This window comes from Tetrao urogallus (assembly GCF_951394365.1).
Source record: "Tetrao urogallus genome assembly, chromosome: 9".
Lineage (NCBI taxonomy): Eukaryota > Metazoa > Chordata > Aves > Galliformes > Phasianidae > Tetrao > Tetrao urogallus.
Window position 1 is genome coordinate 9,379,191 of NC_136822.1, and position 19,473 is coordinate 9,398,663.

At 37.3% G+C, this 19,473-nt stretch overlaps 1 protein-coding gene across 1 annotated transcript in view; it reads right to left on the reverse strand.

Annotated features, from left to right (window-relative positions):
- DNER (delta/notch like EGF repeat containing) overlaps positions 1-19,473 on the reverse strand; it is a gene marked incomplete at both ends in the record, with an annotated part of 102,313 nt that overhangs the window by 2,263 nt on the left and 80,577 nt on the right. Inside the window, 5 exons of the mRNA XM_079539717.1 lie at positions 1,768-2,014; positions 8,099-8,230; positions 9,909-10,022; positions 11,915-12,037; positions 16,849-17,073. Of these exons, the coding sequence (XP_079395843.1) occupies positions 1,768-2,014; positions 8,099-8,230; positions 9,909-10,022; positions 11,915-12,037; positions 16,849-17,073 (841 nt within the window). The remainder of the gene's footprint in view (positions 1-1,767; positions 2,015-8,098; positions 8,231-9,908; positions 10,023-11,914; positions 12,038-16,848; positions 17,074-19,473) is intronic.

Sequence of the window (19,473 nt, forward strand, 5' to 3'; positions counted from 1 at the left end):
AAAAAGCTATAAAGCATTTCGTGGACCATAAAGCAACTAAAGAAAAAAGCAGTTCTCAGGATGTGTGTGCTATGGAGATGCTGAGCTCCCAGCAGAAGAAATGTAAGGCTGAGAGGAAAAAGAGACTTCAAGGGAAGACTTAAAAGAGTACTGATATTATTTGGATTCCTATATTAAGTAAACCATATACAACTTCCTTTTTAAAACATTTACTGGTTAATATAATTTGACAATGAACAAATGTTTTAATGTAAATCTAGTTGGAACACTTTAAAGAGCTACTGCTCAAAGCTGCAGTATGATTAAGTGAGACTGTGGGAACTCTTCATCCATTTCAGATTGCTTGGAGAAGTTCAGTGCTGGTACAAATTAACCTTTTTTATTTGCACTGAAACAGAACTGGAGCATTTAGAAAATGAATTACCAGAAAATCACTACCCAGTATGCACACATTTCTCCACGTCAATGCACAGGAACATCTCTCCTTCCATTCTTTTAAAAGCAGTTTAATTGTAATATATAATTGTTGTTGGAATTCAAAGTGATCTTGACAAAAAGAAATGGGAAAAAGGAATGACAAAAAATGGAAGTTCTATCCTATTAAGAAATGTCAAATACATAAAAAAACAACACTGGCTAGGATGCAATATGGCAAAAGGATGCTGGGGGTGAGGGAAGAGACTAAGACATCACAAAATTGAATCATTAGTTACTGGTGTAAGGCCAATTAAAAGAAAAAGCTTTCACTTTCAAATGTATAAATAGAACTGACATAAATAAAATACAGGAGGTGATTGCTCAGTTCTTTTGGTACAGGCAAAGCTTCAGCTGGATAACTATTTCCATTTTGAGGGACCACTCTTCAAAAAAGAGAAAAACAATCTGGAACGTGCCACAGGGAGCCAGTAAAGAGGCTGACATGATCCAAGAGGAAATACTGAAGGAACGGGTTGGCTTACTCCAGGGAAGACAATAATAGTTGTGCTTCTACTGAGGGAGGAAGGGAAGGACAGAGACCTGATGTACATAAGTACTGTAAAGGGAATGGTGATACACTACTGTGCATGATGACCTGAAAAACAGTAAGAAGTGGTCTAATGCATAGCAAAGAAAATCTAGGTTGGATTTTAGGAAAGCACTTTCTAACTCAATTCAACTACTTTGGAGATTTTTAAAGGCAATTATTGGCAGAGAGCTAGGTATAATTAATGCTACATCAATACAATGGCTTGCTCTTGAGCTCTTGAATCCCTTCCAGTCTGGCTTTTGTATTATTCCAACACTCCATTAAAATTAAACATCAAGAGATTACTCTCTTGAGGAAAGCAAGTAAGAAAGATTCTCAGTTGGAGGCAAATAAGGCACAGAAGATGAGTCATTTGAAGAATCCAACTGAATAGTATGGTAAATTAATAAAAAAATCAACAACTGGCTTTGCTGTCTCATCAAATCACTTGCATGCATCAGTTAGAGAGTATTTTTACCCTAAACAGATCTTACAGGCTAAGGACTGCATCTGTCCCTCTTCACTAGTCACACCAAACAAAGTCAGAGTAACTCCTGCTGCCTTCAAGAAGTTGTGCAGGGTTACCATACTTGAGCTGAGAACAGAACAGGGATCAGAAAGAACAAGGAGCAATGCCACTGATCCAGTCTTCTCAGAGCGAAGCAGCCCATTCTCTGCCAGCAGCAGTTAGATGCAACACGCAGGGACTGAAATTGCATATCACAACAGATTTCTTTTAAATTAACATTCCCAGAACAAACCTGGCATGTCGGATAGAAGCAATTGCATTACTGAATTCACTGTCGATGCTTCTACAATTGTAAAACTCTTCGTAGGCTGGCCTGGAAGAGCCTTGGTATTCGATACGGCTGATGCGACATATTCCCACAATTAGAATAATCAGCATCAGGACGAATGCTACACAGAGAGCCCCAATTATGATGTAAAGGGAGTGACGAGGCATGTTTGTGAGGCTCTCTGCCATGTGCCCGGACTTCCACTGCAGATCTGCCAATAAGAAACAGAAGGTATAATTAGTGTTTTATAGTATGAAATAGTACTTTATAACCTTCCTGCTGAATGGAATTATTTTATTATATACACTTTCAGTATTTTTCTAGAGACTTTTGAGCCAGGAATACATAATTTGAAACTTTCAAGGCTCTGCTATGGATATCTCAGCATGCCTAATGTGCAGCAAATTCAAACAGCACTACTTGATCTTTCAATCATCATTTTTGTACCTTTTTAATGATCATAAAAAATAATTTCTCTAGTTTGGTCTCCTATTTAATCCAAATTATAGAAAGCGAGCTAGTTATTCTCATATTATGCTTTACTAAACTGCATGTTCTATGAAGGCAGGGAGGTTTTTTATCAGAAAGTTTCCAGTGCTTTATAGATTTTCTGTGCAATTTCTCCCAATAAATTAGTGAATGCTTCTACTAAAATATGATTTAATACGTATTAAACATGTTTGGTTTTATTTTCAAATACGGTGCTTTGTTGTGTCTGTACCAAAATGCAGATACTTTCAGCACCAGACTGTTCTCCCAAAAACCCTCAAATGCACCTTTCTTGCCTTAATTTTTTTTTATCTGTTATTACTATACAAATTCACAATGTTTTAAAATAGCAAGAAAAAACTTTTTAAAGTCTTTTTCAAGTCCTCAAAAGCTTGATAATTTTCACCGTCAAGCAAGGTGGAATTAGATTTAGGTGATCTCCCAATACAGATCAATATTCTTGTTGGTTTGCAAGAGTACATTCTCCGACCAAAAAAATTCTGTAGCCTAAGTAGATAAGACTTTCTGTCAGTGCACAGATTAGTACAAAAAACAGGCACCGTGTCTCATACATTTTCTTCCTTAGCCCCATTATTTTGACAGCTGTATCAGGGTAAACAATCATCCCCCCTCACGTACAGACAAAGCAGAAGTCACTCGAGGAAAAAAAGACTGCCTCTTCCAGAGATGACAGTGCAGGTTGAGGAGTTCTCTTAATGCAGGCATGACACTTTGCTCAAGAAGCTTATTATCTTTTGCACTAACATCTTCCACCATCATTCTGCCAAAGACCTTATGCTTAAGGTCCATTCTTAGAATGGCATATGATCAGACTTGAAAGATTATGGTTTTGGAACATATCTGGACATGAGTATATTTGGAACCTTCCATTTAAAATGCCTGTACTGAAGAAAAACCATTCCTCTCTTATGAGATGCATAGCGCCCTGCAAAGCACAGGAAGGCAGATACGCATTCCTATGAAGGACCAGCATTTCAAGGACAAAAGGGCACTTCATAAGCACTGAGCTCATGCCTAAGTTCCCTGAAAGGTCTCAAAGCAGAAATTAAAGTAGAGCTAATCTGGAAGAGGCTTCCTGTATTTATATATCCCCAACTTTTTTCTATAAATATTCTCAATGCCCAAACTATTGCCTGTCAATGCCAAGCAAATTATTTATCAATTGCCTATGTCTTCACACTTCTTTCTTATTAACTTTAGATTTCTTACTAGCCTGCACTTCCCTCTAGGGTTCATTTTTGGCAGTCCTTTAAGGCTACGGTAAATTATTTCAGACCTGGAATGGACTTGAATCATTCTAACTACAGAAATCTAACACTCTTCTCAAGTTATTTCGAGAAAGTGACTGTTCTTTTTTTAAAGGGACTTCTGCTTTACACTGTTTGGGAAACTCCTTTTACTTAATGACAAATGCAGTCTGGGAACAGGGTTGTCAAGGACATGCTTTGAGAACGTTAGCATATTCTTAGCAGCCACCTCTCAAGGATGTTGATGATGGTTAAGTGATTTGAACCCCTGAGCGACAATGACAAGATTAGTAGCATCTGTGGATAGAATCTGCATTTATCACAGAAATACAGGGGAACATACAGGTAGTGCAGGAAAAAAAAAATCTATTTTAGAGGAAAGTAGAGGGAAAGTCTGAAAGATTAGCATATGGGATTCATCTGGGCGCTCTTTGAAGAAATGGATGCTTTTCTTATATAATAGTAAAGGGCTGTCCTGATGCACCCCAAGCTTGTGCTTTCTCAGACTTTGTGTTTGCAAATTTGCTCTGTGTTTACGGGACTGCTTGTTAGTGTTGTTTTTTTAAATCTTCCTAAAAAATCTTCCTAAAAAAAGAGATCAATAAAGTTTTTATCTGCCTGAATCATTCAGGGATTTAATGTTTCTATAGTGCTGTTACTGCGATTTGCTCGGGCAGGCAATGAGGAGCAAGTGCAGCTGTGCTCTGTGCAGTTTGGGATAGGTTTCTATTTTTGTCCTGCAGCACATTCATCACACGTGGTGGTTTCTGTCAGGTTGTCAGACTAAGCCAAAATCAGATCTCATGTGAGCAAATATATGGCAAGACAGTCCTGCTTTAGACTCTGTGTCTTCCATCTCTACATGCTAGGTATGAGAGATATTTCTTCCTTTCTTCTTCAGCAGATAAAAATACAAAGATTAACAGTTTATACTCCAAAGATTAGAAAGAACATAAATACATTAATAATTACAGCAGTGGCAAAGGTTATGATATTAACTATATAACTAGCAGGCATTAGAGAATCCATGAGAGACATTTCGTAACCATTTTTACATCGAACGCCCCATTAACTTTTTAGGCAAATACAGTTCATCTTAAAAGAAAAATCTCTTACTTATAATTAAGACCAATTTAATCCTATTTAATTGGAATTGCTAACACTGGTAAAGAACCATAACATGTTCTAATAAATATCACAGTTCATCTAGGTGAATTACATTTCTCTTCACTGGTTGTTTTTTTTTTTTGTATATACAGAGCTTGAAAACTGAAGAATGCCATCTGACAAAAGGATAACTCTGAAACCCTGATGGGATAGTAGAGTAGTGATTTCAGTTATTCAAGCTGGTAAAACAGATAGCTAGTAAAATAAAATGGGGAACTAACAATAATTGGAGAATTTTTCAACAAGCTAAGTACAGTCAGCCTCCTTCATAGCCAGTAACAGAAAGTCACGAAAGATAAAGCGTGATGGATTTAGTCAAAAGACTCCCTAACAGCAATCCATCTTGTCTTTTTGCAGTGTTCAGAGGGATGGTCCAATAGAGAGAAAGCCAGTATACAGCATGTAAATCTAATTTCCAATACACTATTATCCACAAAATGCTGAAGCAATATAATAAATATGACAAGGGGCTACGGGGAGACCAGCAGAAGCAGATATACCAAAAGATTCAACCTTTAGAGCTGAATAGAAATTCCATGCACCACTGATTGAGCTCCAGCAAGCCGAGATGTGCTGTATCCGTTCATAAAGGAGCTGGATATGGACTTTTTATTTCTAGACATGACTGGACTGAGTTCAGATCAGACAGACAACTCTTAGCTCTGAGCACAAAGAACTTCCCACAGATACATAGCTCTGTAGAAAAACCTGCAGATCAAAATGCTTTTAAATCCTTCTGCAAAGTGATTTCTTCAAAACTCAGTCCCTCTCTATTTGCATAATCCTTTATATACCTGTTAAAATCCAGGAGTTTAGGAAACCTTGCACAGCTTTGTGTATTAGCCACTGTACTGATTAGAGAAGCTGCATGTCCATACCTAGATCTGGCTGTTGTGAAGTATCACAGGGCCCCGTAACAACATTTTCATTTCATGTTGGATAAAAGAATCTTTACTAGCAAGGGAAACTGACATTTGTTGATGATAAGCTTACCGAAGAAACTAGTGGTAGATTGCATTTTTAATTTCTCTACACTATTATTACATATATAACTCCAGCAGCTGGTTTGTTTGGAAAAAAAATACATCCACAATAATTTCAGCCTCTTCAATTGAAAGCAGTTGCCATGAAAAATACAAAATGATTTATTGCCCAAATATTGAGGTGGGAAGGAAAGGACCAATATTTCTGGTTAAAAATCAGGCTTGCAGTATTATCAATGCCAATTAACACTCAGATAATTGCCTGCCTCTAGTCACAACAGTCACAAGATAGAAGAACAAATCAGTGAAGTCAGTGAAAGGCTTGCTACAGTAATAAATACATGCTGTTGCTTCTTCCTATCATTTAAAAGTACATAATTTACAAGCATGTAATGAAAAGAAATTCCAAGTTCTTGAGCAGCAGACAAGGCCACTGCTGTTCATGTATAACCAGATGCTACATGTAGAAAAATATGCACTAAGCAGAGACAATCTCCTCACTCAAGAGAATGATGTTTCAAGTTTAGTTTTTTCCACTCCTTCTCTTGCAGACTTACAAATTGGGTCAGAAAGAATTTATTTGACCACTCACGGTTGTAAGCTTGAACCTCAGCTGTCTTTTTAGTTATTAGAGGTATATGTCCCTTACAGAGAGATGCAGGAATAATTGAGCAGCTGGGTGGCTGAAAAGGCTCCTTCCACCATCTGTTCTGCTTTCTCCCCATTTCCCACATTTACACTATGTATCTGTGGTTGAAAGCACCAAAATCTTAGTCACCCTAGGGCATGACAGCCAAAGGACTCCAGAGCAAACATCCCTGATTTCATACAGCTCATCTGCAGGGCTCAGAAACATGCAGCCATCCCTGTTTTCCCTTAGTTATTCATTCCATAACGTAACAGAAACGTAATTGTTGCTATATGCAGGCACTCCCTGAAACAGGTCTAAAGGACGATGATTGCTTTTCTAAGAACTGAGCTCATCTGTCAGCCCACTACTTAGCTAACGAAGACAGAATTGTACTTCCTTGCTCATTAACTCAGTGACTCCTGAAAGATGCATGTCGGGCAGCCCTGTCAGTAAAAGCTCATCTGATCACTGCGTAGCACCAGCAATATTGCATACAGCCAGCACACAGCACTGTGTTCCCAACACCACGCTGGGTGATGACATTTTGGGTTAAAGTAGGGAGTAACACTGAGAATAGAAATAAACTTAGAAAGCAGTTGACATATTTAAGCAATGTTTTAGTAAAAAATGAAGCTTTATATTGTCCTTGTGGAAATGATACATAGAAAACATTTTTTATTCCAGCCTTTGTGTAGACATTTTCTCATAAACGTACAATAGGAATTTTCTGAGTGTATTCTCTGTGTAAAATGCTAGAGGTGTAAATAATCCCCTCACAGAAATGTGTGCATCTGTGTAAAATCTTGAAGGGTTCTATGGCCATGGAATCTGAGCATTCAAGAACAGCTAAAGTTAAGTAGAGAAGAAATCTGTAGCCCAAGAATGAGACATCAGTGAAATATAAAGTAGCCCTCTGTGCAGCAGGAATAAAAACTAATTTCTGTATTAAATATTCCACAGTTGGGCTTCATATTTCCTTCTTCTCATGTACTCTCTACTGCTTAATAAGTGCAAGTTTGCACTAAAGCTTTCCTCTGTGCTAAGGGGGATCACAATGGAGTTTACCAGACCTTCCCTAAATCTTACTAAATGTTAGGAAATACTTTGTCTAAGAGACCGTTATCTTCCCAACAAATCTGGTGGAAATTATTCCTGAAAAAGGTTGGTAACAGCATGTGCACACCAGTCAGCATAATTACACAGACCTGGTGTCCTGAGGGAAGCAAGTTCAAAAGTTTTGTGGAAACATTTCTAGAACTGCAGCTGCTCAGAAGTCAGTACCAGTCTGCTGTGTTACACAGCTCTTTACACAAGTTGAGTACGAACATGCTCTGAAGCATACGTGCAATTAAGAGACAAACTGCATAGTGCCCAACTGCAGCGTCTTTGACAATCTGGTCCAACACATCACCAGGCAAGGTGCCAGAAACAGAATTTTCCAGCTTTCACAGCTACTTTTGAAATGCTGTGGCCTTATCTTCATCCCGATCATCCTTATGCTTGATCCCTATTGTCCAAATCTAGTTCAGCATTCTCCTCTAAAATGCATTTGACAGAATTTTCATAATTTACAGATGATTTGGATTATTTTTACAGACAAATATTTAGAGAAAAATGTAAATTTCTGTAGCATAAGCCAGTATCATTTTTAAAAGTTTTTAAGACAATTAAGTACATATATATATATATATATATATATATATATATATACATATCTTAAAAAAAACACAACTTTTTGAAGTTCTTGCAAAACTTACGTATTTCACAGTTTGCACCAACCCACCCATGTGGACAGTGACAAGTGTAACCACCGGGCTGATCTATGCAAGTTCCAGCATGGTGACATGGGTTGCTGTCACAGTCGTTAATGTCCATTTCACATTCTTCACCTTGTATCAGGAGACAAAAAAAAAAAACCAAAAAACCAACTTCTATACAGCAGCCGTATCACACATTAGACATGTCATCAACGTCATTTGATTTTTCTCTGCTTAATACCTTATAGCTCAAAAGCATCTTTGTTCGCAGAGTGGCCACAAAGAGGAAGGCCACAATGATGCTCTGAGGGCTAGAGCACCTCTCTGATAAAGACAGGCTGAGGGAGTTGGATGCCTCCTCCTTGAAGGCATTCAAGGCCAGGCTGGAGAGAGCTTTGAGCAACCTGGTGTAGCTGGAGGTGTCCCTGCCTATTGCAGGGGATTGGAACTACATGATCTTAAAGGTCCCTTCCAACCCAAACCATTCTATGATTCTATGATTGTTCAGTCTGGAGAAGAGAAAGCTCTGGGAAGACGTCCTTGTGGCCTCCAAGTACTTGAATGGAGCTTATAAGCAGTAGGGGGACTGACTTTTTACAAGGGCTGACAGTGACAGGAGAAGGGGGTGTGGCTTTAGATTAAAAAAGAGGCACTTTAGATGTTAGGAAGTAATTTTTTACTCAGAGGGCAGCGAGGCCGAGAGAGCTGCGGATGACCCATCCCTGGAAGTGTTTAAGGCCAGGTTGGATGGGGCCATGGGCAGTCTGATCTGGTGTGGGTCAACCAGACCACAACTGGGAGGTTGGAACTGGGTGATCTTTAAAGCTCCTTCCAACCCAAACCATTCCACGACTCTAAGAACATCAAAAATATTCCATAAGTCCTTCAAGAAGCCACACAGAACCCTTAGAAAGGAAAAACCCTTGTTCAACCAGGTAAGAATAAAACGTAATGGATAAGTGACTTGACTTACCTCACTCAGAGTATTCTCTCCTTGCTTTAAATATAAATTCTTTCTAAAGCAAATACAATATAACAAATTGCCATTATATCCCAAATTGCTATGGAGTTATTATAATGTAGATAATAAGTGCCTCTAAGAAACAGCCGCTGTGCAACAGAAAGCTTTTTTTTTTTTATGGCCTTTATCACAGCAAAAAAAGCACTATTTGATCTACAAAAGGCTATGAATAGGTTCATCTATTACTATCACTTGGATGCTACCTTATATGACTAACAGAGCATCAAATTCTAGAATATATTATAGCAGATATTTTGATTACACAAATCATATCAGTTTAAATATAAGGCCAAAGGATTAAATGGGCTGCTTATCATTACTCTGAAAGTACAAACTGATTTGTAACAAGCACTTCAGGGCTTTTAGAGATTGTATATTCAGGTAACAGAATGAGTGGTTTCTTCAGTTCACAGTAATTAATGGGTCAAGGTTACAACATCTTCCAGTTTCAAGTGTCCAATTAGTATATTGGCTTACCTGAAACTCTTCAAAATTTTATTTTTAAAATGCAATGTAGTCTCAAGCAGAAATCTCAGAAAGTACACTAGACAGACATTTGCCTAGTGAATTCCCTTCAACAACATACTTTTTTACTACAAAACTTTTTAATTTGAAAGGAATTACAAGAAATATCAATAAATTTTTATTCCCACTAGACTGACTACAATCCACCACTATCAAATTAATTAGTGTCCTTCAAGAGATGCTGTCTTATTTGGTGTTTGTCTTCTTTTCGGACATGGTAAACACTGCCAACTAAACATCCTGTGTAAGGCACAAATTACTTGCCTGCGTATCCAGGTGCACAAATACATGTGGCATTCAGCCCTTCACTGTCACAAGTGCCACCATTCTGACAGTTGATGTTAACACAAGGATCTTTGTATAATTCACAGAGACTTCCTGAAAAGGAAAAATTAGTAACTGCTGTTAACATTATGCACATTGACTGTCTGGAATCAGAACAGGTGGTAACTTCATCTGGAGGAATGCAATGATGTGCAACTTCCAAGCCTGCCGTATGACTGCAGCCATACATTCTGGGGTGCTGAAGCTTTAATACACATGCTTCCCACTGCTCTTATGACCCATGAGGGAGGTAGGGCAATTTCTGCTAACAAGACCTGCTGGAGTTTCTACAAAAAACAATGACATAGTGATGCATAATCTGATCAGCTATTCTTCAATAAAATTTAAACAATAATCATCTTCAGTAATAACTGAACATAAAAATGTAATTATATGCATAAGCATTCTGATGCCTCTCATTGACCTTCGCAGGAAATGGAGGAGCACAGCTGAGGCAATTAAGAAGATAAATTAATTTATTCAAATGCATAGCTATAAGTAAACACTTGAGTTAGTCAGCGTCTACTTCTGCAGCAAAGCAGAGGAGGCCAGCAGAGTCAGGAGCCATGTGTGCATGTTGGGAGCTACGAGGAGTCTGTCCAGAAGAAGGCAGGGGCATGGAGGGGGACTGCAGATAGGGAGAGGCGTTAGTAAAATTGAAGCCCACATAATAGCCCACATAATATCTGGAGCCAGTTACCTCTGCTCTGTTCATTAGGAACACTTTCCACATTAAGTGTGGAAAGAAGAAAGCTCGGTAATCAGCAAAAACTGTTCAGAGGACCAGGTCTAATGCTTTAATTTGAAGCAAAATATGCTGAATGCACAGAGCTCTCACTTGCACGTACAGACTGGTTGAAAGCAAAAGATGAAGTCATAATGTTATGGTTAAGTGCTCCTTAAATGCTCCTGTTATGAAAAGCTGAGGGTCATCTGACTACACCTCTTCAGTGATGAATTCTTTATTGACAAAGAACAGTGCAATCAGCAGCATGGAATGAATATTTAGCCTCAAAAAGCTGTTAAATGAGCATTACTTATCAACATGGATAAAGGCTGATACTCTTAATGAGAAAAAATGCTGGGGTAATGTTCCTTAAAACATAATCATTCCGTGTTTATAGATATATAATAGAAATAATACATAAGTTCAAAATATTCTCACAGCACAACTCCAAACAGAAAACACAAAACAAAGCAGTGTTTTAGCCCTCCACAGAGGGATGGATGTATCACAGAATGGTAAAGTGGTACACTGTCTAAAGCTGAAATCTAGTGCAACATAAAAGATTTTGTACAGTAAAGCACATACTTTCCTGCTCTATATTTAAATCATTTGTGAAACACTGAAGACAGATTCCATTCAAATATGTCCAGGACCAGATGTGCTTAATGTGGTAAAGCAGTCACAGAACTATTGCTACTGGGCTTTATGGTCTTCTAAACGAACAGCCAAAATAAAAACTTCCCTTTTTACTCCTCTGTGCTAATCTGCTTTGAATACTAATATTTTATCACTGTGTTTTTAACCCACTTCACTAGGAAATCCAAAGTAAGATTTGGAAAGCTCTCCATATAATGGCTCCCAAGAATTGCTGATGAAAGAATTTTATTATTCTTTCTTTGAAAACCCTCTGCACAACTTAAAAACAGTAGGAAAAAAGCACACTTCAGAAGTGGAACAGACAGATTCCACTTGTCCCCATACAGGAGCATACATTTCTCAAATGAGTAACTACACAAGCTAGCTATGTCTGAACTACTCTGAACTAGTCATGTGAATGAAGACCATGGGATCAGGATCTACACCAAAGCTTGCTACTATTGATTTTACGTGCAGGATTTATTTCTGCTCAACAGAGGATTCGGTATATCAGTTTTTAACCAAACCTATAGTAAAATAATACATGGAACATTCAAAAAACAAGAGATGAGAGCCATTTTACCTTCATATTCAGCAAGACACAAGCACTTGTAGCCATTTTCGAGGTCTCTGCAGGTGGCCCCATTCTGGCAGGGTGTAGAAAGGCATTCATTGTATTCTTCCTCACAGTAAAGGCCATGGTAACCTAAATCACACAAAAAGGAAATAAAGCCGTGAAACACTGTCCAGTCAAAATTAATAATTATGCTTTGATAGGCTGTGTGCAGGTGTGTGCTAGTTGAAATGCACTGTGCAGACAGATACATGTTGAGACATTAATTTAAGGACATCTGCTCCAAAGGTAAAATGACAAAATATATATATACATATAATAATCCAGGAATCTGAGACAACCCAGCCAGTCTCAATGTGATAAAGCACAGTGAGGTGGCAGGCACTGAGGCAGCTGGCCAAAGCCACTGTGAACAATGCAAATGACTGCATTCAGATGACAAAATGGAATAATCTATTTTCTACATATTCGAGTTTTCTTGAGTCCTTGCCACAAAGCAACTTTTCATCAAAGAAGTGATAACTGTAAAATGGTAATTAGAATGATAATATATTTCAACTTACACTGTACAAAGTCAAAACAATTCATAAGCATTAAGATACTTTATATGGTATTCCCAAGTATAGTAGGGAGGTATTATAGTCTGGCTATTCAGACAAAGAAAATTTGAGCACTGAATAGTTTTGAGGCTTGTTAAGGGCCACTCACTTTTACCATAAAATACAAAAAAGGGAGATAATCTGCTTGAAATATACATATGATCATCAGTCTTAACAGTAGTTAAAAATCTTTCTAGACAATATTTCTAGGAAATAAACTGGTCACAATTCTCAGTAAGTATAAATAATGTGATTAAATGCAACATAAACATTGCTTCCTCCCTGTAAACAGGTATGTCTGACCAATGAAAAAGGCAATCTGCTCAAGTGTTTCTAAGCAGTTATTTCCCACTCATCTGAGATTCAGGGAGTGCTTCATAATTAGCCAAATAACCTTTAGGGGAAGGCTTAGAATTTAAGAGTACAAACAAAAGATGTTCTTTCTTCAAAGTACAAACACAAATAGTACAAAGATTTGTACTAATACATGCATTTTTCATAATGTTTGTATCCTTTCTGGAAATTACGGCAAACAAAGAGTTAAAAGAATTTTGCATTTTCTACCACATCTCTCTCTTCAACTGCTCAATATGTTCTGCTACTAATTTCATGCCACAGGACCATACAGCTTGCCTGCAAACTGGTCAGGAAGTTAGAATCAACTCAATTGAGTGGATAATGAAGACAAATGATTGCCTTTTGTGTTTCCTTAAATAATTTGGCATCATGAAAACATGGCACCATCTCTTCTTTCCTCACCTGTGGGAAAACAGGATAAACATTCTAGTCTAACAACAAAAGCAGCTGTTAAACACTTAACCCTCTTCCCTCATTGCAGCCAGTATTTCTCTTGTTACTGTGATGCAATACAGTGAATACGTATTTGTAATCTACATTATAATGCTGTGTGTTGTAATAGGTTTTATATGGTCTTTAAGATCTTTATTTACTTGTTACATACAACTATAAAAGTAGTAGATAAATGACCATATCATAAATTCAGATGTTATGGACATGAATAAAGACTCCAGGGAAAAGGACTTAGTAAGCTGGACTTACTAAGACACATTTCAGAACCATTTTCTCCAAAGCCAGAAGATGCATCTCCCTCATGTGCAGGCCCCCAGGCCCTCACCCACAGCACTGCACCTGCTGGCACTGAGTCTCCTGCAGCTCTTCAGAAGGGCTTCTCTTCACACTTGCTTTTAAATTACACTGGTGTATGAGCCATGCATGGTACTGGATGCAGAAGCAGATCATTCAAGCTAACTATTTGTGGGTTTGTTTTATTAAAGAATTGAGATGGAATTGGGAGAATATTTCAGAAATAAATTCAGAATAACAGATTACAGCACAGTTGCTTCCTTTGTAGCACAAGCATTAAACTCACAAGCAATACCAAATACAGCTATTTGCCTACCATGTTGTGTATAACATTTCTATGGACATGTTCAGAAAGGAATGCCATGTACATTAACAACACTACTCTAGCTGCTGCGTCCTGAACAAGAGAAAACAAGTTTGTCATTGTGGCTTTAAAAAGGACACCTAAAAAGATTAAATTATTTTTCCAGGTCACTACAAAGTGAATATACCTTCAGTTTCATGCACATCAGCAGAATCTGCCATTGACAGTTTCACTTTGATGTGCTCTCTTCAGAGGCTGGGAAAGGAACAGTGAACCTAAAAGGTAAAATAAAGATGTCCCTGCATTACCTCTTCTCCTTCTAAACAACTGTCCTTTGTTATCCATCTTCACAAGGGCAGTAACAGATCTGCTGCCACTCTCACCTGGATTCCCAAATCCTTCCTGTGAAGCAACAGGGAGGCATGGGCTACAGACAACTACCTGTGCTAAGGCACTTTTCAACATGGCTGTGTCAAAAATTACAAAGGGAAAGAACATGAAAGGGAACACAAAATCTGTATCAAGCAGGCTGATGAGAAGCCATGGGCTTTGTCAGAACCTTCAAGAACAAGCTGATGGGGCAAAAGATACAGCAGTGTCTGCCGACCTCCTGAGAATATCTGCGCTAACAGGTTAACAAAAGGGAGAGAGATGCTTCCTCTCTCTTCGTAAGTCGATAAAGAACAAGGTTGAAAGCTTTTGAAGGTCTCTCACACACTGCCTCCTTGGCAGTGATTACTGTGCTTATCCACACTTAACACTTTAGCAAATTAAGACAGTAGGACAAAAGCCATTTTTATTGGGAAGGCCTAATGGGATAAAAAGCAAAAGAGAACTCTAATTCACAAGGAACATCAGTTCATACACAGCTCCTCACTAACCTAGTTGTATATTATGTGATCAAGAAATAAATCTGTTCATTTAAAACCTAACTCAGAAACGCTGACTATTTTTCTTTCCCAATTTGGAAATGAGATTATTCAAAGGCATCAGTCAGCTTTCCAAGTTAATTTATACAAATTAGCGTTTCTGTACAAGCTATTACATGGTGTAGGTTATGCATGACTATACTCATGAGAGTCAACACACGCACAAAAATCAGCAGCGAATGCCTGGTTGTAAGCATTCTGCAAAACGTGATATGCAAGATATACAAGCATAGTAGCCACAACTTCTCATTCATCATGTGTATTTGGCCAGTGTACCAATCTAGAAATCAAACTGCCTACTAAGCAAGGGAACTTTTGCAGACCTTAGTTTAATTGGAACTGTTTAAAATTCCTCTCCTGTTTCATTTTTGAAGCAAGAGTAACAAAAATGAAAATCCAGATGACACTGTATACCTGCTAGTAGAAACTGCATAAAGAAAGGATGGCATTCAAGTTGAAAAAAGAAGCAAAATTTTGCAGCACTTTCTTTTATAATAAGAAATTACATCCTCTGTCAAATACCGTATAAAAAGAACATGGCATCATCACACAAAAAATAAGTTGCTGCTTTCTTTTTTAAACAGTGGGTTTCAGATATAATGAATAACCAACATATAAGGGAGTTCTAAACTATTATTTAGTAAACTTACTGCTAACATACCTGTATTATGTGCATTTATTTTGTGGTATATTTGAAAGTGAGAGACTCCCATACAAAAAAAAGTCTTGGAGCTAGGCATACTCATGTTGAGAACCTGCAAGCCAGAGAGCCTGCAAGCTCAAGAAGTAGATATCATTTCTTTCCCACTAATGTATGGTAATGTCTCTCTGTAGTTCAGAATATTTATTATTGACTTTTGATAATGCTACCAAGCTGCACACAAATTTTATTCACCAACATCACAAGTATTGCAACAGGCTGTCAGAGTCTTTGCTGGTTTTCCCAGACCGAGACACTGAGTGCTGCTTCCAGGAATGTCACTGGAGGGTCCTTGGACAGCTCTGCAAATCCAATCCCTTTTTATACTAGGCATTTCAAAGACAGTTTTTACACTAATTGGGAAGGTGAGGCTGCTGGAGACTTTTTGTATTGCTTATACACGGGTAAAATATCTCTTTTGTGTTTGAATTCCTACAGTTCTTTTCAGAACTTTCCAGACCATATCTAGCATAGATTTTTTTTTTCTTTTTTTTAATGCTCCTCAGTGTTCTTTGGTTGTTTTTTCTCAGTCAACTGTGGTTTCAGTCATACATTTGAAATCACTTAAGGATAAATCCTATTGATATATATTGATCACTTTCAGTGTTGTCCAGCTCTGCATCTCAATGGTTTTGCCTTCCTCCAGAGATTTTGCTTCACCGTGTCCTAACAGCTTATATGCTAACAGCTTACACCATTCAAGAGCCAGAAAAACAGCACTTTTCTGTTCAGAAATTAAACAAGCTAACGGAACACAAACTAGCCAGTCAAGGAATAGGTTGATGCTATCAAGGAGCTCCCATATTTCTACCTGCCCTTGCTGTATACAGATTTCTGTAGTTATTTTGAACTTCAAATTTTTTTTCTCCTGTTCACACCCTCTGCTATTTAGCAATCTTTTTTTTTCCTACTGTACCTTATTCAGTTACTTTGTCTGTTTCCAGTCCTTTCCCAAACAGTACTGTTATGTTCTCCAGTCTTTCCCCCAAACTTTGCAACTTCAATGACACTGCTATCTCACCTAAGAAAGACTTCTCCTGCACACTACTATTCTTTAATATAACAGTAAATATCAACCAAGCCATATGGATCTCAGTGGGTATTTTCAGTGCTTACCCTGCAACTTCTGATTTTTCAAATGGAATGTGTAGATTCCTAGCATTACTCTAAACAGACATAACATCTGCTCAATGTGCTTTATGTACTGAAAAGAAAAAAATGAAGTAATTTTAAAGTCTACATCGAAATCTACATACAAAAATACCAGATGATTTATAAAATATGTAATGTAACTGTTTGGTACAAACCGGGACTACAGAGGCATTTGTAACTGGTTCCAACACTGCGACAGATGCCATGTGCACAAGGATTCAGAGCACAGAAGTCAATAAGCTGAGCACACGTAGGTCCTGTAAATCCAGAACTACAACTGCACGAGTAGACAAGTCTATCTGCATAACAAGTTCCATTGTTCTGGCAGGGATTTGATGCACAAGGGTCTACTTTTTCTTCACAGGAGATTCCTAAAAACCCTAAAAGAAATAAATGTTTTTGATAATTAAACATTTTGGTAACCAAACAATTTAAACAATTAAACAAGTTTAAAATTAAGCCATTGACATACATTCATATTTTTTTATTGAATGAAAACTAGAAAAGTCCACGCTTCAAAACTCAAATTTTACAGTTAACATGAAGATATAAGCAGTTTCAGGCAGCATCACACTATCATGTGATTAAGACAGAGAAGTGAAAAAAATATTTATTGAATCTGGCAGGGCTTATCCACATTCTTAACTGCACCTGGCTAGAAAAGCAGAGGTGCTTTTCTAGGGATCAGAAACAGAATAGAAAGGTACATTAAAAAAAAAAGAGAAGCCCAAATTCACTTTTCTTATTAAAGGTAATGTGTTGGTTAAGAATAACAGCCTCTAAAGGACCACAGGAGTATAACTGTGTTTTAATAGCATAAAAGAATAGCTTTTTAGATGACAACGTTTCTTATTTAATTATTCATTAAAGCAACACTGTACAAAATTAGGGAGGAATGAAAGAGTATCCCTGCAAGGGAGTTATTTGGTTTTTTTGTGTTTTGTTATTTGATTGTGGGTGTTTGTCTTGTTTGGTATTTTTTGTAATGTAGAGAAGAATGATATTTGAAGAAATGATAGAACTACAGTATATTAACTATACAGTTTGTATCACATCCACATGGTTACAAGAAGCACAGTTATAGTAGCTAACACAGGTCAGAAAAGAATATTCAATTCCTAGCATTAGATTAAAGATCAAACTCTCTTTTCCATTCAAGTGTAATTTTTTTAATGAATATTTCCTCATGGAGATAGTATCATTCATTGCAACAGAAGTATGCCTGGTCAAAACACACTGGAATATCTACTATGGTAGAACAGCTCTTGCAATTTAAATAAATTAATCATTGAGAATGGCAAACCAGGAGCAAATCAGGACAGTCCCCACTTGAGAATGATCAAGCCAGCAAGAAAATCTGCTCTAAAGCATAAACCATGACAGTTGTCACTGTGAAAGGCAGAGAACAGACCCCACTGTCACAGCAACCAAAGAGATCACAGCCACATTTCAGATATCCTTCAGAATCAATTCCATGTACCAAAGCTTTTAATCAGAGACAAAAACAGATTTAAAAAAAAATGCACAGCATGTGTCTGATGGTTACAGAAAGGATCAAGATGGAGGAGATGGCTCTGTTCTAAACCAACTCGGAGCATGAAGACAAATAATGACAGGGGACACTTTGGATTAATATTCAATCTGTAAATCTTACCCCTGATGAAATGAAGTGGATTGTTATCCATATTTTATAGCTCTTATATTTAAAAAGTCTCAATGTTGTATTTAAAAGATGATCAATTGGAACTGAACCTCTGTATGATATAAAGTTTAAGATAAATACCAAAAGTGAGTCAAAATGCTTCCTTCAATATATACTTCATAGCATCTCACTTTTAATGGATGTTTAAATATTTTTTTTCTAAACGCATTCTACATTTCAAGCAATGAGGAAATAGTTCAAAATTAATTTTAACAGATGTGTTAACTTCAGAGCTTTTTTAATTTCTCTGCTTTTTAATAATTCACAATTCATATTTGGCTGAATTAAGTAGTAATTTTGTTCAATTGTTGTCAGGAAATTGGTGTTTCTGAGAAGAAGCACATTAGAAAGTAGATCAATCTACATTAAACCCATATGGTGTACCAGAAAGAACTATTCCAAAAATTAATAAAACACAGATTATTATGACTATGAAAAGATAAAAAGATCACAACTGCCCAATAGTTGACTATTAACAGTTAATTATAAATAACTCGTAATCTCAGGAAACAAAAGCAGATCTTGCAGGGCATAGGCAACGAACACAGGCAAGGCCCTTCTGCCCTCACCATTCTGATGTCCTGTTACTCAGATTGGTTTGTGGTTTTTATCAGTACCTCCTGCATACTGATGCTGAAAAGGAACAGCCTATAAATGAATACTGGGGAATCCTTTAGTAGAAGTCCTTCCTGCAAGCAATAACTGCGTAACCATCAGAAAGTGAATGGAATGGAAAACCCTAAAACCAAATTTCTAATTCCAGCAATTGTCTGCTATTAAATTGAAAAAGCCTGTGCTTTTATCATAAAATCCTGGATGCATTTAAAGGAATCTGCGAGGACTTTTAACTATTACCAGGAGGAGATCAGTCAGTGAGTTTAGTAAATCTCTACAGTAGCTCTGAAGCTAGATTTTAAAAGATAATGAAATCTGAGGTCACACAATGATACTTACATTGCTTCACTACAACCTTTGCAAAGAGAAGCATACTGGCAGATGGCTAATGTTTCGAGTGACAGAGCTCTTCAAGAACACAGGAAATTTTAAAATACGCTGAAACGTTGCCTTCGTGCTACCT